The 23,447-nt window shown below is 37.2% G+C and overlaps 1 protein-coding gene and 1 long non-coding RNA gene across 2 annotated transcripts; both read left to right on the forward strand.

The window, feature by feature from the left end:
- Positions 1-3,479: 3,479 nt before the first annotated feature.
- On the forward strand, positions 3,480-8,469 carry LOC115448585. The gene is made up of 3 exons (XR_003939109.1): positions 3,480-3,801; positions 7,271-7,471; positions 7,634-8,469. It is a non-coding gene; the product is annotated as an uncharacterized LOC115448585 (long non-coding RNA).
- An 11,239-nt stretch (positions 8,470-19,708) lies between these two features.
- Positions 19,709-22,483, forward strand: LOC115448579 (23 kDa integral membrane protein). Its single transcript, XM_030176052.1, has one exon. It carries the CDS (start codon positions 19,758-19,760, stop codon positions 20,538-20,540), a length of 783 nt encoding a protein of 260 aa, XP_030031912.1. The 5' UTR covers positions 19,709-19,757; the 3' UTR covers positions 20,541-22,483.
- The last annotated feature ends 964 nt before the right edge of the window (positions 22,484-23,447 follow it).

Genomic DNA, 23,447 nt, shown 5'->3' on the forward strand with positions numbered 1-23,447 from the left:
TTGTACTGCATGCTCAGTACGGCAGCGCTCTGAGGTCCTGGGTGCGAATCCCGGGCCGGGCAAAGTGATTTTGAGTTTTTCTGCTCAGTATCAGCCCGGAGTCTGGAATTTGTGTCTGATATGGCGATAGGCTCGCCCTCTATCACATCATGGAATGGAACACATTTGGTGAAAAGTGGGTGCCCTTCTGCATACCTCTTCGAGGATAAATGCTGTGTGTTATCTATACTATTATTATAAATAGGTGAGTTTTTAACTTTGTTTGTAAGAGGTAATCTCTGGAACTTCTGAACAGATTTTGAAAATTCTTTTCTTATAGAGAGCTACATTATTCCTGAGTGCTGTAGGCTTTTTATCCCAGGAAAATATGAAGCAGGACTTTTATCATGGAAAAACTTTCTCATGCGGGCGCAGTCGCTGGCAAAGGCTAGTATTATACAAATGTGTACTATATAATTGTAGTAGATGTCCTTCACAGGCTTGTCGGATTATATTGCGTGATTTGACAGTCCGGAAACCGGCGGGTGTACCGGGTCCTTTGTCTCGGTAACAGAAGCCATTTTTAAGTACCAGGAAAGATGTGTTACGGATAGAGGTGGTTTTAAATAATCAGTCTTACTTATAAACTAAGCGAGCGATAGCCTAGTTGGGTGTGGAACGGACTGCCGAGACGAATGTCCGCAGGTACAAATCCCAGGGGCACACACCTCTGACTTTTCTAAAAAAATATGTGTGTATTCTTTGTGAACTTATCGTTCGCTTTAACGGTGAAGGAAAACATCGTGAGGAAACCGGGACATCTGAGAAGTTCTTTATAGGAATTTCGAAGGTGTGTGAAGTCTACCAATCCGCACAAGGCCAGCGTGGTGGACTAAGGCCAAAATCCTGTCAGTAGTAGAGGAGGCCCGTGCTCAGCAGTGGGCAAGTATATAATACAGGGCTGATATTATTATTATTATTACTTATAAACTTGTTTTAGCGATAGGTGGTTAAGAATTTCCTAAATAGCTGTCAAAAACATCACCGGTTTCCTAGTTTAAATCTTAAGAGGCAAGATGGCGGGTATCGACTTACCGCTGATCGAGTAAATTGGTGTTGCAACTAAGCATAGCGTTGTAAAATTTTATAAGACTGAATATTAGTATAATTTATTAAAATCATAGTGACTAGTGACGCAATCCATGTTTACAAATGCGTTACATTGGTCATTTCCATGACTTCCGTCAAATATGACGTTTATTATAATTTTAAACGTAACAAATAAAATGACTAATTATATCTTCAGTTTTAATGTCATAAATTTTATTAACAAACATTATTTTGTGTAGGGACATGGCAAAATGACCGCACTGAAGGGAAGTGTGGTGTGTCTAGATAGAATGAGAACTGCAAAGATTTTTTTTCAGAGTAGGCATCCCTGCAGTTTACACTGGGGGATATCTGGAAACGGAAGAATGGAATTCCCCGGTTTAGCGCCCGCAGGGGCCGGGAGGAGAGTGGGGAGAAAGAGTGGATGAAGGATTGAAATTTCTGAAGACGGGTGGAGAGGAAAAGGTAGGGAATAGTTTGCGATCCCTTATAGGCCTCAATGTCTGTTTCCTACCACGAGGTACACACATAACAGTCTCTGCATCTCATGCATCGTGCATCAGCGTGCATTCGATATAAAGACGAGAGATGAATACCCTGCGTATCCACAAAATTTTGCTGTGTTTTTAGACTGTGGCATAAAAAAACGATTCCGTGAACATCAAACTTAACATCGATTTACGAGTCGCGTTTTTGGGAAATTCTAAGGAGACTAGCCTATTTGTTATTCGAATCAGCCTAAGGAGTGTTGTGAAAATGTACCTATACATGTCAAAAATTTCTTACGTCTATAAAATAATAACTAATATGGAAATTATTTACGGATAAGAGAATATTTAGTTTATTGACATGAAATGAAATGAAACAATTTATTTGAACCCGTAAAATGTTATACATTATTTAGATTTCGTCAATTTTAACTCTACCATCAGTTCGGAAAGCAGTTCTCACCAGAGAAGAATGGGCAAGAAACTCTGGTGTTGCTATTTTCAAAATCAGTTTAAGGTATAAACTACAGTACATGATAAAGAGAAGAAGTATTTATTAATATAAACACTTAACATAACGCATTTGCTCCCAATGCGATAGATAAAGGCACAACTAATATATCTATAGTTCGACGAGCTTACGTTTTCTTAGGTGAGCTTACCGTCATAGGGCAGTAGTTATATATACATAGCAACACGACTTCCCTCTTCAGTGGTAGGTAGAGGTTACACCCACATTTTGTTATTTACGTAATAAGAGAATAGCTTACAGCCTTTTAACAAGCATAGTTCTAGATTTCGGACTGATATTGAGAGGAGAAATAAATTGTACAATTTATTACTTTTATTTAATAATTAATTAATGTTTCTGCGAATATTAGACACTGAAATAAAACCATTTTACGGATTTTATCAGGGTTTTTATATTATAATTTTCTTCTCGACATTTCGAAGACTTTGAAGCCTTCATGGTCTCGGAGATGGTGGCAAGGGAACTGAGGTGTTGGTCGTCCGAAAAGTAGAAATTACAACATCTACCTACACTTTACAATTATAAAAAAATATTTGTTTTAGCTATTGATTATTAGTAATAAATTCTATACTAAAACAATTTAAAATAGGCAAAGAGTAGTGTTTATAAACGCAAAAAATTCTACAGAAAAATATGTTTTCCTGTTTAACAATAACAAATGCTTAGGTAAAATGTTTTGGTGACGCAAATTATTTGTATACACAATCTTCAAACCGCAACAATGATGCTACTACTACTGGTTTTTACTTGAGTTTCATTGTTAAAACACATTGTTTTGAATATTATTTTTATTAATATAAATGGGAAAATTTGTGGAAATGTTTATTAGGAGTAATCAGAGCAATAGCGAAGAATTTAGATGAAATAGGGTAATCGACTTATTTTTTTATAACTTTTATAAATATGTACGTCGTATAAACTCTAAAACAGAAAAAATCATTGAAATCTGGTCAAATATCCACAAGTTATAAGCTATTGAAATTAGGTAGTAGGGGTGAGTGACAGAAAACAGAAAAGAGACGAAATACTTGCCTATGACGTCAGCGGGAATTACAATGCGTGCGAAAAAGAGATGGGGCGATATCCCCATTCTACACTCGTGCACTTAGCAATATTTGAAATATAATTTAGCGCCTAATTTCCTCTCGGATTTAAATCCTGTTTTTGACAAAAGGTTTTCTTTTTTATACTAATTTCTGTAACATATAAAATAGTGCACAAAATCAACCATAGTCAATTACACTATTTGGCACATAGACCATGTCTAAAACATAGTACATACTGTTGTGTTCATGGCCACTCTATGGTCACTAAAAAGTAAATAGATGTCTGATTGACGTTTGTCATTGTAATAAAAGAATATATGAAAATGTACATAATATAATTTCATTTACAATTAATACATAATACATACTACTTTTTATCACAGTATTATGCTCTTGCTGGAAAACTCAGAAGTTTTAATCTGATTTTTAAATATATGGCAATGGGGTTGAATTGATGGCGGTGTGGATTGATAAATGATTTAAGGCGTTTATAGCAAACATGGCTTCCTATAATGTAATAGCTATTGTATCGCTAAAACGTGCATAAATTCGAATTTCCAAATCCAAAGTTTAAAATGATTTTCCAACCGGAGACGCGAACCCCGAGTCTCGCAGTTCACAGTCCAAGGACACTGCAACAATACCAGTGAGATAAATTATTACTTCATTACCATTCATTCATTACATGACATCCTCTGTTGCAATACGAGCTTCCTAGAATCAATAAGGCGTCTAAGTTTGCGGTTATTTGCACGTGCTCGTTAGGTTATATCAGTTTTATGTCACTTCTGGGCACTGGGCTCCTCTACTGATAAATATCTTAGTCCACCTAGCATGGTGCGGGTTGGCTGGCTCTTAATTAATTTAGAAATTGCTGAACAATTTTGGGGGATTTTTTGCAAGTGTTTTTTTTATTGCTTTGAATGACGAGACGAGCTTGCCGTTCGCCTGATGGTAAGCGATACGACCGCCCATAAACAGTAAAAACACTATACAATACCTCGCATTACAAAGTATTGTTTGGTATTCCACTACGCTCGCCATCCTGAGACATGAGATGTTATTATTATGTCCAGTAGTTACACTGCTCCAATGTCCTTCAAACCGGAACACAACAGTGACACACTGCTGCTTAGCGACCAACATTTTGATTTCAGCAACTTTTATTCCAAAATTGAAGTCGCATATTCTGGAAACCTCATCACGTGAGCGAAGCCGCAAGCCAGTATTAAATAAAAAACAAAGCCTAAACCTACAAAGGACAGGTGGTACTTACGTGATACTATGCAGTTGTAGGACCCGCGAACACTTACTCATCGTGAACAATGGATGAGTCGCGTGGTTTATTCCTTCACTTGTTATTTGTATACGTACACGACCTATTCGATAATATGTTTTTAGTAGGCAAAATATGTCAGTTTGTCGGACAATAGCTTTAATCTAACGTTCGGTAAATTTGATTTATTTCCTCGGCAATCCATAGTTTTTACACACATACTTAGTGTCTCGCCTTTATCGCATAGGGGTAGGCAGACTATGGATTGACACTCCGATTTTGGTATATTTCTTCCGCTTCCCTTGCCTTCATTAATCTTCTCTTGTATTCCCGCCGGTTTAGAGTACTTTTGATTTGATCTGGTGTATGCCAGAGTATCAGATATCTAATATTCGAAGATTCGATGCGATAATAATTATTTTTTGTATTTTAGTAATTGATGGGTTACAGTTTTTAAATCTGTGTTTACCTCCCATAGTAAGACGAATTTGCGGAACCTCACTTTTATAAAAATAATAATGATGATTCCCACCCATTGGTATGAAAATATCACTAATCTAGAAACATTGCGAAATAAAGCTTAGATGTTACAACAGCTCCTATATCCAACTTTGTATATCCGGTTCTAACAGGCCGGCATAATTGTGTCGACTGTCGAGGGGTAATCATCTCTCGTCAGTCGACATTCTATTGGACACCACTCCACTTACCATCAGGTGGAGGGTGGTCACTTTGCCATGCTGGTATGAAAAAAATCATTTTCCCAGTTTTTATATGAAAATATATTATGATTGAAAATCGGTCGTCTGCGTCAAACGTTAGTTGTTTAGAGCCGACATAGATTGTTTTTTTATGGTGCGCCAATGTCAATTAGTTGGCATCGTTATGTGTTAGTTGTTTTGCTGACCCGATATCGTAAATGGGTTGATTGATTTCCAGTAGGAAAATTCAAATTTGCAGGATGATTGAGTTAAGGGTCTATTCACATGATAATTTATACCTCGACTACTTCAGTGTCTCAGGTTGAAATCCCGCGTCGAGTAAAGTGATATTTGGGTCAGCTCGGATTCTGGATTTATGACCGATGAGGCGATCGACTCGGCCCCTATCACATTATGGGCGAACACACGGCGAAAAGTGGGGTATTGCGCTTCTGCCTACCGCTTCAGGGATAAAAAGCTCACGTTTTTTTATCTTCTAAGGTGTAAGTTAGGTTAAGTTAGAGATACACAGTACATCGGGGAACGTCGGCGGGCGGCAGGGGGCCGTCGGCCCTTAGTGTACGTTCCGCACATTCTGGTGACCCCGGGGATGGACGGCAGCGTGGAAGGTAGGCCTCATGCTGTCGTTGACGCTGAGGACGTCCTCCGGTGCGCGGGGGCGTCTGCGCTTTCCCCCCATATAGGAGACGGGCCGCACTAGGCGGAACCGCGCAGCGGCGGCTGCGGATGTAGACTTAGACACTTCCATCAGAGGAAACCCGCAGTCGTCCCTAATGCGCCGAAGAGGGCCACCGCGGAGTTATAGTTGGTATGCCGTACGTTGTATACAGGTTAGGGACTCGGCCCGGCGGTCGCTCGAAGTTCAATATCAGATCCGGGCGGCGGAACGCCGGGTCGTTAGGCACTGTGAGTGGTGCCCCAATAAAACTGCTCAGTCGCCCCCCACGAAGGCTGAGCGGTACCCACTTTCACAGTGAATATAAAAAAAAGAGGTACACAGTTGACAGTACGTATAATAACAGTGAGGTACAACATCTGATATGTGGGCTACTAATAGTTGTACAAACCATTTACCACTGACAACATAATTAAAAACTAAAACATGTGAGGAGGTAGAAGATAATATGAAGTTATTAAATATGCGATTATTGAGTAATAGATATATAAAATAATTTGTTTATGTACTTAAGTAATGTTAATATTGTTAGTATCGCTATTGTTTACGGGCAGTTATGTCTCTTACCATCAGGTGTACGGCAAGCCTGTCTCATCATGCAAAACAATAAAAAAGGAAACTATCCAAATTCTTGGCTTATGAGAGACATACTAGTGTGAAGTTATAGCAAGTATAAACTTTGTCTTAAATTTTTGTATAAACAAATCGTCTCTTTGACGCAACGAAGTGAAAACAATTAAAATACAGATTAAAAACTTTCCATCCAACCACAATAAAGAAATAAATGAAGCAAAATAATGACCATGATTTCAAAGAACAACTCTAAGATGTTTGTTTACTAAAGTTATGATTGTTGAGCTACGGCTAACTTTATAATGGCGTCGCCGTAAACTTCTACCGAGCATAATTGACGAAGGAAGAAATGCTTACTGCCTTTTGTGGGAAGTAGTAATGTTTTGGAAAATGTTGGAGATTGATTAAGCCTTGAAAATTGGTCATTGCGAACGTAGGGCTTTGTTTCCAGGGAGAATCTAATTGTAATCGAGTAGATTCTAGGTTTTATTTGCATGCGTTGTTTATAGCGGCGGACTAGTTGGGAGTGGAATGGAATGCCGAGACGAATGTTTAGGTACAAAAGCCAAGGGCCAAACCTCTGACTTTTCTAAAGTTATGCGAGTATTCTTTGTAAAATATCGCTTGCTTTAACGCTGAAGGGAAACATCACGGGGAAAACTGCGCACCAGAGAATTTCTCCATAAGAATTCTGAGGATACGTGAAGTATGCCAATCACACAACGTCACCGTGGTGGACTAAGGCCTAATCCGTAGTAGAGGAGGCCCGTGCCCAGCAGTAGGATAGTATATAATACAGGGCTGACATTATATACATATAATTATTGTTTATTTCTGTTGCTAACCGGTGTTTACGGATTTGCTCCAGATTGACAGAACCTGCCACATAATGCTGTGTTAAATAACAAAAATATTAATATCTGTAAATGGATTTTAAAGCAGACGGAGTCGCGAGAAATAATTATATATGTTGAAATGACTGAACAAAATGAATAAGAAGGAAAAAACACAGTTAAAATGAGTTCACAGAATGTAAGCTTTTGGACTTTCCTATGACAGACGTGAACAGGTAAATACTATTTGGGCTTTTGGCATATTTAGGGAAGGACTTTCCTTTTTAGGGAGGGAGGAAGAGGGGAATTGGGGGATAATACACCCACAATGCGCCAATTATGATTTATAGATGTTTTTGAAAGAAATAAAGAAGAAGACTTTCTTTCTTTTGTTCTAGATGTTTTTAATGTACAACTGAATGATGAAACGAGCAAACTGCCCACCTGATAAGCGACATTCCATAAAAGATTATATAAACTTTGAATTATTAAATACTACGAGGCACTAATGTGAATTAGATGAGAATTTTATAATGTTCTTCAAATCGAAACTCAACAATACGCAATGCTGGAGGTAGAAATACATGACGCCGCTATCTGCCAGTCGGGATCTTGCATTTGAAAATTCTACCATCTACCATCCTCATCTTTGGCCTCTGGAAGTCCATTGCCGAACTTAGGCCTTCTATAAAGAATTCTACCATACTCGTTAGCATCTTCAGCCTTTGAAAGACCACAACTGAACTCAGGTTTTTCCATAGAAATTACCAGACCTACCTCTCAGAACGGCCTGTATCTAGCGGGTTCCTGCAGCGTTATAATGCCACAATAATATTGATATTTCATATTCTATTCGCGTTTCGCTTTGTATGGAATAACAGACTCATCTATATTGTTACCAATTGCCTAACACTGTAATTGTCGCATCTGATAATCAATATAACCTTGAAACGCCTTCCGCACTCGACAGCTGGTAAAATTATTGTGTGCGAGCGGATGTGGGGCGGCGCACACGGTTGCAGTTGCGATTTTGCGACTATAAGTCGCGGCTTTATTGTTACGTAGTATGTGTGCGCAGCCACGTCAGTATACCGCGTTGAACTACGGCTATTCCCTGCTTAGGACTGAGTTATGATTTTTTTTATAGAGGCACAGCTAAGTGACCCCATTGTACATGATAGTAAGTGGAGTAGAGTCTAATAGAATGTCGACTGACGAGAGAGAGACCCTTGACAATCGACACAATAACTTTAACTTTACCTGCATTAATTTCTTTAAGTTCGCGTTGGCCAAGTTCGATCAACATATAGGCTAGAAGTAAACGCAGCAACAGAATGGATTTGGCTGAAATATACTTACTTTTATCCAAAAAACTAATGGTTTAAAACGCGTGTCGCACCCCTTAAGAATCTTCACATATATCTTGATAGTTAGTTTATACACGTTTGCGGCGGTTTCTATAATAAAAACACCAAATAAGATCCTGGTATTCCCGAAATAGCACTCAATGAAACAGACAGATTAAGTGGTTTCTATTTTAAAAGTAATCTACAGTACTACAATGATAGATTTTAAGGCTTTGGAATAACTTTTTACATTGTATTATATTATATTTATTTAAATAAAAAGCTTTATTTTAGTTTTAGGCACAGGTCTTTGTTGTTATTAAAAGGGTTTGGGCCTTGGTCAATCACTGGCCTAGTGTGGGTTTTTGATACCTTCAAAATCTTATGTATACTAATATATAAAGCTGAAGAGTTTCTTTGGATGTTGCTTTTTTGCCTAATAGGCAGCTACATTATTTCTGAATGGTATAGGTAGCTTTTTATCCCGTCAAAACTGTTTAACGCAGGCCTAGCTGCAGGCAAGTTAGTTTAGAAAAAATCGATATGTAAATCTTACGATGTTTTGTTTTTGTAGTGAACTACAATAATTGACCAAGAATACTTTACGGGTGGTAAGTCTCTTATATGTGAGTGTCCGCCTGGGTAGGTACCACCGCAATGTCTGTTTCTGCTGCCAAGCAGCAATGTGTAGTCGTTGTTGTGCTCTGGTCTGAAGGATATTGTAGTCTGTGTAACTACTGGTCATAATAAGACTTAACATCTCATATCTCAGGATGGCGAGCGCAGTGGAATACCAAACAATACTTTGTAATTCAAGGTGTTGGATGGTGTTTCTGCTGTTTATGGGCGGTCGTATCGCTTACCATCACGCGAGCGGCAAGCTCGTCTCGTCATTCAAAGTAATAAAAAAATACGTAAGTTAAAATTTAAGGTATATGTCTGGTATACCTTCTTCATTTCAACCGTTTTAGAAAAAAAAATACAGAAAAGCCTTTACGTTTCCTTAATATAGTGACATATCTTTCAAGTATTCATACAACCGGTATAATGAGTTTGTATGACTCATAGTTAATATATGTATGATAATCAATTTGTATGTTCTTAAATTATGACTTCATCTGTCATTCGAGTCAAAATACCGACGGGTCAAAGACTTCCTAAAATGTTGGATGGAAGGATGTTCTTCCTAATTCCTAAGTTAGGTTATTATTTATTACCCGACTTTAAAAAGGAGTGGAGTCGGGTCCAATGGAATGTCGACTGACGAGAGATGATTACCCCTCCATAGTCGACACAATTATGCCGGCCTGTTGGAACACAGGCTGATCCCGGAACGTGACACGTACGCGGGCCACTATGGCGGGTTTTAACACCTTGTGTACGATGGTTGCTATCCGGGCGAATAAATATACCAGCGGAAAATATACCCTAGCATCAACAAAATAAATGCGTAATCAGCACCGTTATTTACTGCGTATAAAAAGGTCCTATTGTATAAGCTTAGTTATTGTTATTAGTTAGTGTGGTTTATGTGCATATTTTTATTTATTAGGTTAAATAAATATTTAGCATTGTTTGCAACAAGACATTATGGCATTGGGGTAACACCTGTAATGGTAATGTCTATAAATGTTATAAATAATAAATATTTTGTGAGTAAGAGGGAACAAATCTAATTTCAAATTCTATGATTTGCTCAAAATGTATTTAAAGATATTGCGGATCAGGGCGCTACGAAATGCACTTGAAGAACCCACTCGTAACACATTTACTTGTATAAAACAATATAATACGGTGGTCAGTATCTGGGCGGATAAAAAATATATAATATCACCAGCAAAGCGTCTTTTAAAGGTTTAGTAACTTTAGGACTATTACAATGATGAAGTCTTAAGGCCATCTTTCCAATCCATGTTCACAGCTATTAAGTCAATTATAACATTGATAGTTGACAGTAAAGGTTTCATTCATGTTCATAGTAAACAATGCCTATTCCAGTAACTGTTTCTGATGTTCTCGGAATGATTGCGGCCTCTGAGTAAACTGTGGCTTCCGCGTCGTTTTATTATTTAATAGTTTGTAGAATTGCTGACGGGTTTGTTGTATTTGGTTGAGAAGTGTTTCGTCTTGGCTTCAACTTCTCAGGACATTATTATTTGCACTTTACTCGTGTTTGCGGCGGATTCACCTGCTTTATATATATTGACTGCCTCGGTGGCGTAGTTGTAATGCATACGCGGCATGAGTATGATTACCGTGCTGTGGTCCTGGGTTCGAATACCGTGTCGGGCCATAAATAAATATGACTGGGTTTTTCCATCTTAAAGATTATTGCCGCAAGTTTGCCCAGAAGTTGGTTGTGTGATACCCCTATGCCTATTATAGCATGTAAAGCCGTTGGTCCTGTTCCTGATGTCTCTCCGGTCATGTCAGATTGCCAGACGGCAAGTAGTGAGACCACTGGACTATGAAAGTGAAGGAACGGAATGCACCTGTGTATTGCGCACATATTTATATATCTCTCTTGCGTATCTGGTTGGTCTTCGTTGAGATTTGCCGCCGTGGCCAAAGTTCAGCTACAAGAGCTTCATATTTACATCAAATACTTTTTGTGGAATTAAAGTCTTGTTCATTTCTTCGGGATAAAACATGCATACGGCTTTTATTCCCGAAAGGATTGGAGAAGGTGTAATAAGTGCTCCCACTTATTGCCATGCTGATTTCGTCCTAAGATATAATTGGTAACGAGTCTATCGGACACATGTTCTAGATACCTCACCAACCTGAATTGAATCCCAGACTATTTCAAAACTAGTACCAATAACTACGTCATCAAGGCAGTGAGTGTATCGATCATTGTGTGTAGCCGTGAGACACTGACAAGATTATAAGGTATATACTCTCCTTATATGAGTTGTGAGGAAGTCGAACTATGAATCAGAGGGCTTGCGGAAAATGTAGTTTAACAAGCTTGAGTCATCGGTATGAGGTCTGTAAAGGTTTGGTTTATAATACTAACTCTTAATACAGGGTCATTTCGATATTGCGTTACTAAATGAAATAATGAATGAGAGGGTTGTACTCGTATGGAAAATGTAAAATAATTCATTACTTAATTTGCGAGCATATAAATGAACTACTTTAAGCAACAATAAAAAAATAAATTATATATTTTTTCTCCTCTGTATCGTGTACTGTAGTTTATAATTTAAACTGAATTTGAAAAGAGTAACACCTGAGTTTCTTACCCGTTCTTCTCTAGTGAGAACTGCTTTCCGAACTGGTGGTAGTTAATATTGACGGAATCTAAATAATGTATAACATTTTACAGGTTCAAACAAATCATTTCATTTCATTTCAAACCACACACTCTTAAAAATAACGGTCACTCGAACTGGAAATGTAAATTAAAATATGTAAGATTCGAACAAAATATTTATAAAAAGTACACAATAGCAAAGGTAAAGACGAATATGTGGTTTCATTTATTAACGCAATGTAAAAATGTTCGAGTATTTTTCCTACTATTGGGCACAGGCTTCCTATTACTGCGGGTTGAGGCATTAATCCACCACGCGGGTTTAGTACCGGCTTACTTTCGCACCCTTTGTCGTGAATAATGGTGGACGCCGAAGGCAGACGCAATGGGTGCAATCTTATAGGGCAGTTGACACAAAATATAGGTACTAATACTAATTATAATTGGATTTTAGCCCACTATAGTATAAATATTAATTATTTAGTCATTAATAATATAATTTATTTAAATAGTTTGCTATAATATATTATAAATGGGAAGCCGGCAGGAAGCGGTTTATATGGAACTTTCGCCACTGGTTGACGTCATAGTCGATAAAAAGTAGCAACATTAACTAAGACTGAATAAAATATGTAACATTAATGAATATTATGTTTGTTACTATGATTGACTGAAGTAAACATATATTTTTATTGAATTTGGATAGAATTTAACATGCAATATACTCAATGCTGTTTATGTGGTAGGATATATTTTATATCCGCCCGGATAGCGACCACCGTACACAAGGAGTTTAAACCCGCCATAGTGGCCCACGTAAGTGTCACGCTCTTGGATCAGCCTGTGTATATCCAGTACAGACCGGCATAATTGTGTCGACTGCCGAACGGTAATAATATCGTGCAGTCGACCTTAACATCAGGTGCAGAGGGGTCACTTTACGGTGCTCAAATATAAAAAAAAATACTCAATATTTTCATCTCGGAAAATTGCAGTTTTATCGCAGACATGAATTTTCTATAACCAAGGCCGTAGGGAAATATATATGGTGACTGGAAATGTGACGTATTTCCCTTAAGAGGTACAGACTGGGTCAAAACCAAACGATTTTGTTCTATAAAACCCTATCTAGAACCCTATATTGTTTTATTTAAGCATTTTTGAAGTTTGGTACAACAGTATCAGATCAAATAAAATTTAATAACGAAAACTGATTTATGGAATTGGATTTGTTGTTGTTATCAATTATTTCTACATTCTAGGCTTCCATAAAAAAATATAAAATATTTAGAAACTACGTAAAGTTTTATATTAAAGCCTGAAACTTATCAATATCGCATTTAATCAACAATTTTTTCTGAAAACTAATATTTATTATAGAAAACCTTCTTTACTTATCCAGCTTTCCAGTGAGATATAAAATATTAGAACTGACGTTGTGAAAGTAAAAATAATTAAGGCAAGAAAAAAAAACAAAACTATTTAAGGTATCAATAGAACATTACCAAATGTTAGTAATGATTGTTAGTTGACACAGAAATGGAGCTGTTGTTACCACAGGTGTATATTTGGGGCCAACCTTTCACTATTTCTTCACTTTTAATTACCTCAAGGAAGTTAGACCGGGCTTTGAATAGGTAAATAGGAAGGATATCGTGGATTTGTAATAACAAATAATAATAATATCAGCCCTGTATTGTATACGATTTATTATCCCACTGCTGCACGGGCCTACTCTAACTACTGAGAGGGATTAGACCTTAGTCCACCATGCTGTAGTGCGGGTTGGTAGACTTGAGACACCTTCAAAATTCCTATAGAGAACTTCTTAGGTATGCAGGTTTCCTCACGATGATTTCTTCATCGTTAAAGCATGCGATAATTCACAAAGAATACACACATAATTTTAAAAAATTGTATTACCACTGCCGTGAGGTTCCAGGTTCGAATCCCGGGTCAAGTAAAGTCGTATTGAGTTTTTCTGCTCAGTATCCGGAGTCTGGAATTTGTGATTGATATGGCGATAGGTATATCATATCATGGGGCGGAATATATAACTAAAAGTGGATGCCCTTGTCTTGCGTCGACCGCTAGGGGACAAAATACACGAGTTCATGTATGGACATAATATATCCATTGTAGCCAGTGTAACTACTGGACCTGATAAGACAACATCTCATGTCTCAGGATGGCGAGCGCAGTGGAATACCAAACAATACTTTGTAATTCACTCTTGGATGGTGTTTCTACTATTAATGGGCGGTCGTATCGCTTACCAGGCGAACGGAAAGCTCGTCTCGTCATTATTCTCGTCGTCAAAAAAATTTACGTATGTAACCACAAGTAAATATTTGTTATTATTGTACAGCCTACGTTTTGTATGAGTCATAGTAAACATTTGTGAATGATCTCCGAGCGAATTAGTAGTAAAATAATGAATGAATTTGTCTGAGTCAGTGGCGTGCGTCACTGATAACGTGGCCTTGGGGGGGCGTTCAACTTTATGCTAATGAATTAGATGTTACGAGATTAGAGAGAACTAATACCTGGCGGTTCAAGCAGGCCGGCATAATTGTGTCGACTGGCGAGGGGTCAGCGTTCGTCAGTCGATATTTCTGCGCGCAACTCAAAAGGAGCAGTACTGCTAAGTTTCTGTGGCTAAAAAAAATTGCTCCAGCTAGCATTTATGTACGGGACCATTCAAAGATTACCTAAGCACGAAAGGGGAGGGGGGATCTATGGTTTGCTTTTTTTTTTCGATGACAATGGAGGTTTGAATAGTGATTACCTCAGCAATATTATTTAAGGATTTGTATAAGTTTTTGATAAGTAACAATAAAGGAATTTAAACAGATTTCGTGAACATTTTACCTATGATTACGTAAGAACTGGAGAGCGAGAAGGGGGAAAGCGGAAAACTTTTGCCGATAAGGGGGACGATATAATTAGGTATAACAATCACTTTCTGTGACAGTGAAGGACAACATCGTGAGGAAACCTGCATACATGAGAAATTCTCCAAGAATTTTGAAGGTTTGTGAAGTCTGCCAATCCGCACTAGGCCAGCGTAGCGGACTAAGTCTAATCCCTCTCGGTAGTAGAGGAGGCCCCTGCCCAGCGGAGGGACAGTATATAATACAGGGTTGATATATTTTAATATGAGTTCGAGGTGTTCCTCTGCTCGAGCTAAACTCGGTATACTGAGGGCCCGCCGTGAGACTCTAAGGGGAGAGGTGGCCCAGTTCCACTTTAATTGAAAACGGAATCCCCTGCAACTTTACTAACTATTGTTGTATGGATGAATGCCTGTTTCTGGTTGATAAGTTTTTAATCAAATTTTGTGCAGTATTTGTATAGAGATTTAGCTTTTACCCCTGGATCTTACTACTATGGATTATATAATAGTAGATGTTTGTTATTTTTTTTAGTATGATATGTAAGTAAATAAAATACGTCAACAATTGCCCAAAGCATTAGTTACGACAAAAACCATACAATGGCTAGACCGTGAAACCCATTTTATATAAACGTAGAGACCTTGTGCCTACGTTGGTCACACGAAAAAACTGCATTGAAGTCAAATTCCCATTGAGCATTAATCATTTTAAAGTCAATCTAATGCTAAGTTCATACTAGTAAATTATTGCAGCAATATCACTGCCTGACCCAGGGATGGAACCCGAGACCTCAGCACTGCAGTCGTACCCAACGTGGCAGTCAGAATACATAAGTATAATTTGAGTTTGATATGTGAATATACTATCTTGTTTCACAGAAGTTCAGAGGTTTCCTCTCTCTGCGAACTCTAGGTGCGCTCTATAAAATTCAAATACATTTTTTTTTCACTAAGCCATATCACATGACACAATTTTCATTAACAATACTTAAGCACAGAATTACATTAAGACTAAATTGTCTTCCTTAAACCTACGCCCTAATTGAAATGAAAACAATAGATAGACAATACTCCAATGATGTTTTATGTAATTATTATGACAGATAATATGTTTACAAATTTACAAAAAATACCCAAGATTAGAAAAGAACCTAAATTGACATAAAGAGAAGCGCAGTATTATACAAGCCAACCTGCGCGTGCGCAATCTCACGTAACAAAGGTAAGGTAAACAAAATGAATAGGTGGGGACAACGCGGTTATGAGTCTTGTAGGGACATACATAGGTATGCTTTGATTTATTTTATATTTATTATGAAATAGTTACTTCTAAACCTGATAAGTGAAAGGAAGCGAAAGAATATGTCGACAGGCAAAATATATCCTAAATATATCTCTTCAGGATTGGGGAAATTATGCCGGCCTGCCTAACAGCTCATTCACATCTTACAAGGATTCAAAATCATATGAAGTTATTTTTTATACAGGTTTAGTTTGATATTGTGTTAGTAAATTAAACCACATACTTATCTACTTGAAATTAACACTTTTCAATGAATTATTTGAGCTGTAAATGTATAATAATAAAAAGTGTGAGTTTCAAACAAAATAAATATTAATAAAAAGTTATTTTAATTTTATGCGCCCTAAAGCCACTACTACTACTCTAAGAGAATTCGTTGTAATAATAATAATTCAGTCAGAAAAATGGACCCCGTACACTATATTCGCTTTAAACTACAAAATGATCAAAAATCAATAAACTAAAACCAGGTTTTTTCGTGAAAATATTAGCTATTAATGGATGATTTTTGGCACAATGTCAGCAATGGTGAAGACGATTATGTGTTTTCATTTAGTAACGCAATGCCAAAATGACCCTGTATACGGGCCTGATCGTAAATGGAGGCTTCAGAGTATCGAAGAGCGAGAGATGATGTATCACTAACTTAAATTATCAAAGAAAAATTATAGACAAATACAGGTCCAAAAATACCCTTTCTTGTACCTCGTCCCAGCAATGGAATCGAAAACTTCAGGGAAAACAAACTCATGAAATAAACGACTGAGAACGCTTCTACTAACAGTAAATAAAGGAAATGAATGAAACTTTTTCATTCGTGTTATTAAACCAATTTACCATTGTGTTGTAATTGCGCGTTGCGGGAATATAAAATAACAATAATTTCGAGAAGAATCTGTTTCTACCCTCAAGATGGCAACTTGTTTTATACTTTAATTGTAGTGTATTTTCTTCGTAAGTTGCTAATGCATATGTATAATAATTAAAAAGACACACCTTTTATCCTCAAAGGGGTAGGCAGAGGCGCAACTGGTGTACATATCGTGTACACATATGTTCAATCCCGTGACGTGATAGGACCTATTACCATATCAGACACAAATGCCATACTCCGAGCTGATATAGTATTATGTTTTTGAAATGGAAAAAATCCCGTCACAATTATCGGTCCGAACCGGGATACGAAACCAGGACCTCAGCTCAGTAGTAGTACGCATTACAACTACGCCAGCGAGGCAGTTAATGTTTTGCATCTACAATATTATAAAGGTTAGTAATCCTTAATGGCTAGTGAATAGGGCTGGGATTTCCCATCTACGATTTAGTGACCACATTAAAGGATGAATTTTTAAATAATCTTTTCATGACTAATAATAACTTTTGTGCATTTTTAAAACCAATATTATAAGCATAATATATTATAAGTGTCAGAATTTCATTCAAAAGATTATTTTATGCTATTAAAAAGTGATTCAAATTCGGCGATAGCCTAGTTGGGTGTGGAACGGACTGCCAAGACGAATGTAAGCAGGTTCAAAATCATGTGTGTATTCTTTGTGAATTTATCGTTTGCTTTAACGGTGAAGGAAATCATCGTGAGGAAACCTGCACATCTGAGAAGTTCTCTATAGGAATTTTGAAGGTGTGTGAAGTCTACCAATCCACACTAAGCCAGCGTGGTGGACTAAGGCCTAATCCCTCTCAGTAGTAGAGGAGGCCCGTGCTCAGCAGTGGGTAAGTATATAATACAGGGCTGATATTATTATTATATTCAAAAGTGGCTCCAATTTAGGTATCGATCAGGCCGGCATTGTTTCGACTGGTTAGGCATAATCATCCCTTGTCAGAAACTCTGAACGTCACTCTTACTATCAGGAGAAGGTCACATTGTCGTGTCAAAAATCTTATGCAGAACTTCTCAGGTAAGCAGGTTTCCTCACGATATTTTCCTTAACCCTTAAAACAAGGAAAATTTACAAAGAATACATACGTTTTAGAAAAGTCAGAGGTGGCCTATACTAGCTGGTGGTAGGATATATTTTATATCCCCCTGGATAGCGACCGCCGCACACAAGGTGTTAAAACCCGCTACAGAAGCCGTACGTGAGTCGCGTTCCGGGATCAGCCTGTACATATCTGGTTCCAACAGGCGTTAATTGTGTCGAATGTCAAGGGGTAATCATCTCTCGTCAGTCGACATTCTATTGGACCCCACTCCTTACCATCAGGAGTAGTAGTCACTTTTTCGAGCACGTATAAAAAATATGTTCATAGAATAGACATTTTCAAAAAGCACAATAAACTACAGCGACATCTGTTAATTATAGCACGCCATTTAACACTGATGATACTAGAATGTGTGACACCCATTCACACAAACTCACACACACACACACACACACACACACACACATTGTTGTCTGACCTAGACATTTGCAATAGACATAACTTCAAGTAGGCTTATGTGCAGCGAATGAAATATGTTATACATTTCTTTGTTATATAAAAAGGAAGACTGTCTCGGTAGCGTAGTTGTATTGCGTGGTACAACACTGCTCTGAGATTCCATATTCGAATCCCGGGTTGGATAAAGTGATATTGTTTTTTGTTCAGAATTTGGCCGAACATCGGAGTCTGGAATTTATGCCCTAATGCAAGATACATGCCTAAACTGGGTGCTCTGGTTGCACCTCTACCTACCCTTTAGGACTAAATACGTGTTTTCATTTGATTTTATACTGTTTATGTCAAACAGAAAATTGCGAGTTACGATAAAATTGAACTCTTTTCTTATCCTAAAGTAAGATTTACGAATGTTGCTTAGTAGATGAGGCTTAGATTTTGCAACTCCTTCTATGGGAGAAGCATTAAAAATCAATTGCACTAAGTGTTGGCGACCTGGAAATAGGATAAAACAGTATTCCGGACTTTATACGCGGCCTTTAGACTTTAAAAGTGGCTCTTACTGTCTCCTTTGCAAATAACAGTCAAAAATAAAATCGTTTGGCGCTTTACCAGTCAGTTTGGAAAGTGGCATACAACGGACAATGTTACTTCTTATTAGTTAAACATTTTTTATAAACAAATCGGTAGTTCTTTAAATGATCGTGGCTAAAACAAAGTAACTTTATAATACATTTATTAAAATATAAATAAAATTGCACTTGCTTTTCAATCGAATATTTTCTTTTTTCCTGTAAGAAAGTTATAAATAGTTAAATGAAATAACAATAACTGCAAATAATTGTTAAAATGATAAAACAATAGTCACAAGTGTCATATTCCAATAAACAATTGCATAATATTTATAAATGATTATTCTAGGTACTTAAGAGTTTAGATTTTAATGAAAACATTTTTAATCACTTTAAAGAATAAATATTAATGTAATTCAAATGTTTCTTATTACAATGCCTTAGTTATTGTTAAATTAGCTAACTATCGTCGCAAATTAATGACTAAGCAATTATTAAATAAGGCTTTATTTAAATTATAATAACTCATTAAAACTATCATCTTATTCCAGAAAATGTATTTTTAATTAAAATTAAAAGTACCAGGAAATCATAGCCTCGTGGCGCTATGTTGAGTCAAACATAACCGCATCCCAAATCAGTAATGAATCACAAGGTCCTTCGATTGGCAGGTTATAAAGCTCGCTGTGCGCGAACGACGCCATTCGATTGTACACAACGCCCGCGCACGCACGCGTTTCAAAATGGCCTCCACCGTCCTTCTACACATTTTGAACACGGTCCAAATGATCTTCGGCTTGGCCTTGACCGCTGCCTCGATCTGGTTCTTCATCGAAGTCCAAAGCATAACCAGCTTGAGGAACACCAACCACTATTTGCTGGACTACAACGTTTACTGGCCGCAAGCGATACCATGGATATTCATGATTGTGGGAATTTTCATTCTGTGCATTTCGTGCTGCGGTTTCGCTGGAGCGAGGAAGAAGAATCGAGGCATGGTTGTGTTGTTCGCGATATTCCAAAGTATCGCTATAGTTGGATTGGTTGCTGCGGCCATCGTGGCTTTGACTTGCGCTGACTCGAAGAGCACGGATAAATTCATGGAAGACACTATTTGGGACGTGTACACACACACGAAGAATGATAGAGATGTCGAAATGGCTTTCGGGAATATCGAGAAACGTCTTCAATGCTGCGGAGCTGGTGGTCCTCGGGACTACCTCAACTGGAGACGTGAGTTCCCTATCTCCTGCTGCGATACCTATTACCACGGCTGGATCGGCGCGTACAACATCGACTGCGACTTCACGAACAAACTAGCAAACGAAAGGCACGGATGCTCGGCAGTAGCAGTAAATTATACGCGAGTTATAATCAAAGTGCTGGCCGGAGCCTCTGTCTTCACAGCGTTTATAGGAATAATGAGTCTGATAGTGGCCGTAGCGTTGATTCTGGGAGGGCTGAAGAAGAAGTCGAAGATGGTGTTGGCGCCGCACGAGATGGAAAGCAAGAAGGTTTTGTTATAAGTGATATATCAGTGAATTTGAACCCGGGAACGAGGTATGTCTATGGGATGCTTAACGTAAATAGTTACTCTAGTTTTGTAATTTAGTTCAGTTTCTCACGAAAGTAACTAATAGTTAACTGTATCCCAGACTAGGTTCTTGGTTTATGTATAAGGCTGCGAATGGACAAATCAATTGTTTAAGGTATTTGTTATAATTAATACCAAAGATACATTCCACCATTTTGAAAACACAATCTCAAAGTTACCTGATATTTTTTCATTATTCTTTCAAGATTTAGTTAATAACTTGCAAGATACAAAAGCGACGCTCTCCCTCTATTAATACGGTTCAAAATGGCGGGTAATGAAATTGATGCGATATCGCTTAATTGGTTTAGTGGTTGGGTACTTGGTTGTGACATCCATGAGGTATATTGGGTTCGATACCCGGGTCTGGTAATCAAAATGTTTTTGATAGAAAAACATATTTGAATTGCCTGAGAGTACAATTTGTTATGTTATTATATAAATTCGGCTAAGAATAGATATACTAGTTGCTCTGCTTACCTTTTCCGTGATACAAGCGTGAGCTTATATAACAAATTGTAAGCGTTTACGAAATGTTATGTTGCATTTGGGTGTCACTTATGCAACTTGGTTGCGTAATAGAAGATACAAGAAGTACTTTTGTTTAACCCGCGGATGACAGCGCATTTAGCGAAACCGTGTTAAATGAGTACTACCGTGGTAATTGCTACAAAATTACTCATTGTTTTGGTTATTTCGCGAATATTCAATACTAATCTATATTAAGTATAATATAATTTATTAACCGCGAATATTGAAACCGCGTATATCGAATCCGCGTTATGCGAGGGAGCATGACACACTTTTCCTTATATGAGTGTTACGAAAGGGTCCCCTAAGGGCCTCTATGTTGTCTGTCTCTATGTGTAGAGAGAGATCAACAGTGACGTAACATAGAGTCGAATGCAGGCGAATATGACTCTAATGTACAGGTAACTAAAAAAGGTTTTTGTTTAAAAAACATAACATACAAAATGTACTTATAATATTTTAAAACAAATTTTATTTTAGATTGTTTTTAAAAATTGATTGTATAATTGTTTTTATTTATTAGCGATGATGTTAAAACGATGACTAATTCTATTATGGTTTTTTAAGTGACTCATAAGTATTATTGTGGCTGACTCACATTTTTCTTATGGCTTGTACATGACATGAATTTCTACATCGCCGTGTCACCTTGAATGTTCAACTTTTTACATTATTTAACAACATGATTAATGTAGCGAGTTTATTGCATTATAGATAATTAATCCGTCGAGTTTATATTTTAAATTTCGAAGAAGATTCGAGAATTCTGAATTTGAATTTATGAAATATGCAAGCTAGATAATTTAATTATCATTTGTTACTAAGTTTATTGTAATCGAGAATTCCGAGTTTATAACGTATTATTTATAAACTGATTTTGTAAATATTACTTTATATTAATATGTAATTGACAGTGGCGCCATCTGTCATAAGTGTAGTTAAGGATAATTAAACAATAAGATAATGAATTTCATACAAATAGATATTTATTAAAATATGTGTGAATATTAAAGAGATAAAATAATTAACTATAAAGGCTGTAACGCTTTATTAAATGGGATTATCCCATATTTGTTTGTAGGTTAGTATTAATTTAATGTAGTTATAGTTACTAGGGTATTTAAAATATATTATTTCTAAAATTTTGTCATACATGGCCCTTATGGGTGAATTGTAGGTGAATAGCTCTGCCTTGCTTGTTAAGGTTTTCTTATATAAAAATTTAATTTAATTATTTTTTAAATGTGGGAACGTAAATCGCATTTATTTAAGTGAAGTTATCTCTTTAATATATTTCAGTAAGATGTTGTTGCGTTGTAGTAACAAATATATATTTGAAAATTATTTTGTGTTTATTTTTAATTATGTATCCTACTTAAGATGATAGATATGTGTGGCAGGTGGGGCTCTGGGTTTGATTTCCTGGTAGGGTATGCGAGTTGGGACTAGTATTAGGTAGAACAAATTCATCTCTCGGTAACTCGACTATCACATCATTGGAAGGGGGTAAACTCGGGGAAAAAGGCAGTACACGTTTTTTTACCTACACCTACTCTTCAGGGGTAAAGGCTTGATATTATTATGATCTTCTTAAATTTTACAATACGCAGACATTTATTTACATAAATAAACACATAAGAAGGTTGTTATCCTAGAAAAATATACAGAACAAAAAACAAAAATGAACACACATCACGCCTTCATCCTCGAAGTGGTAGTCAGAAGTGTAACCAGTGCACACTTTTTGACAAGTGTGTTCCGTCCCATTATGCGATAGGGGGCGAGCCTATTGCCATATAACATACAAATTCGAGACTCCAGACTAATAGTGAGTCGAAAAACCCACATTGCCCGACCCGGGATTTGAAGCCGGGATGTCGCAGTGGTCCACGCACTTACAACTACGCCATCGACGCAGTCCAAAAATACAAATGGACTTTCAGATCGCTAAGCGTCTTTTACGCAGGCGAAACCGCGAGCAAAACCTAGTCATTAATACCTCGCACATAGATATTCATCTTAGCGGTAAGCCACGCCTATATAATATAATTTTAGACCTGTATTATATACTGTCCCACTGTTGGGCACGCGCCTCCTCTGCTACTGAGAGGGATTAGGCCTTAGTCCACCACGCCTATGTGTGATTTTATTTTTTTAATTATTGACAGTATAAAATGACTCACTGAGTCATCGAATAATTAAGACTCGTCTTGATGGTCAAAGGCCATGGTTAAATGACACCAACGGCGTAATAATTTGCGACTTTCTTGCTAAATTATAAGAGCTATAATATAACCAGCTCTGTATT

The sequence above is a fragment of the Manduca sexta genome, chromosome 2, assembly GCF_014839805.1.
Source record: "Manduca sexta isolate Smith_Timp_Sample1 chromosome 2, JHU_Msex_v1.0, whole genome shotgun sequence".
NCBI lineage: Eukaryota > Metazoa > Arthropoda > Insecta > Lepidoptera > Sphingidae > Manduca > Manduca sexta.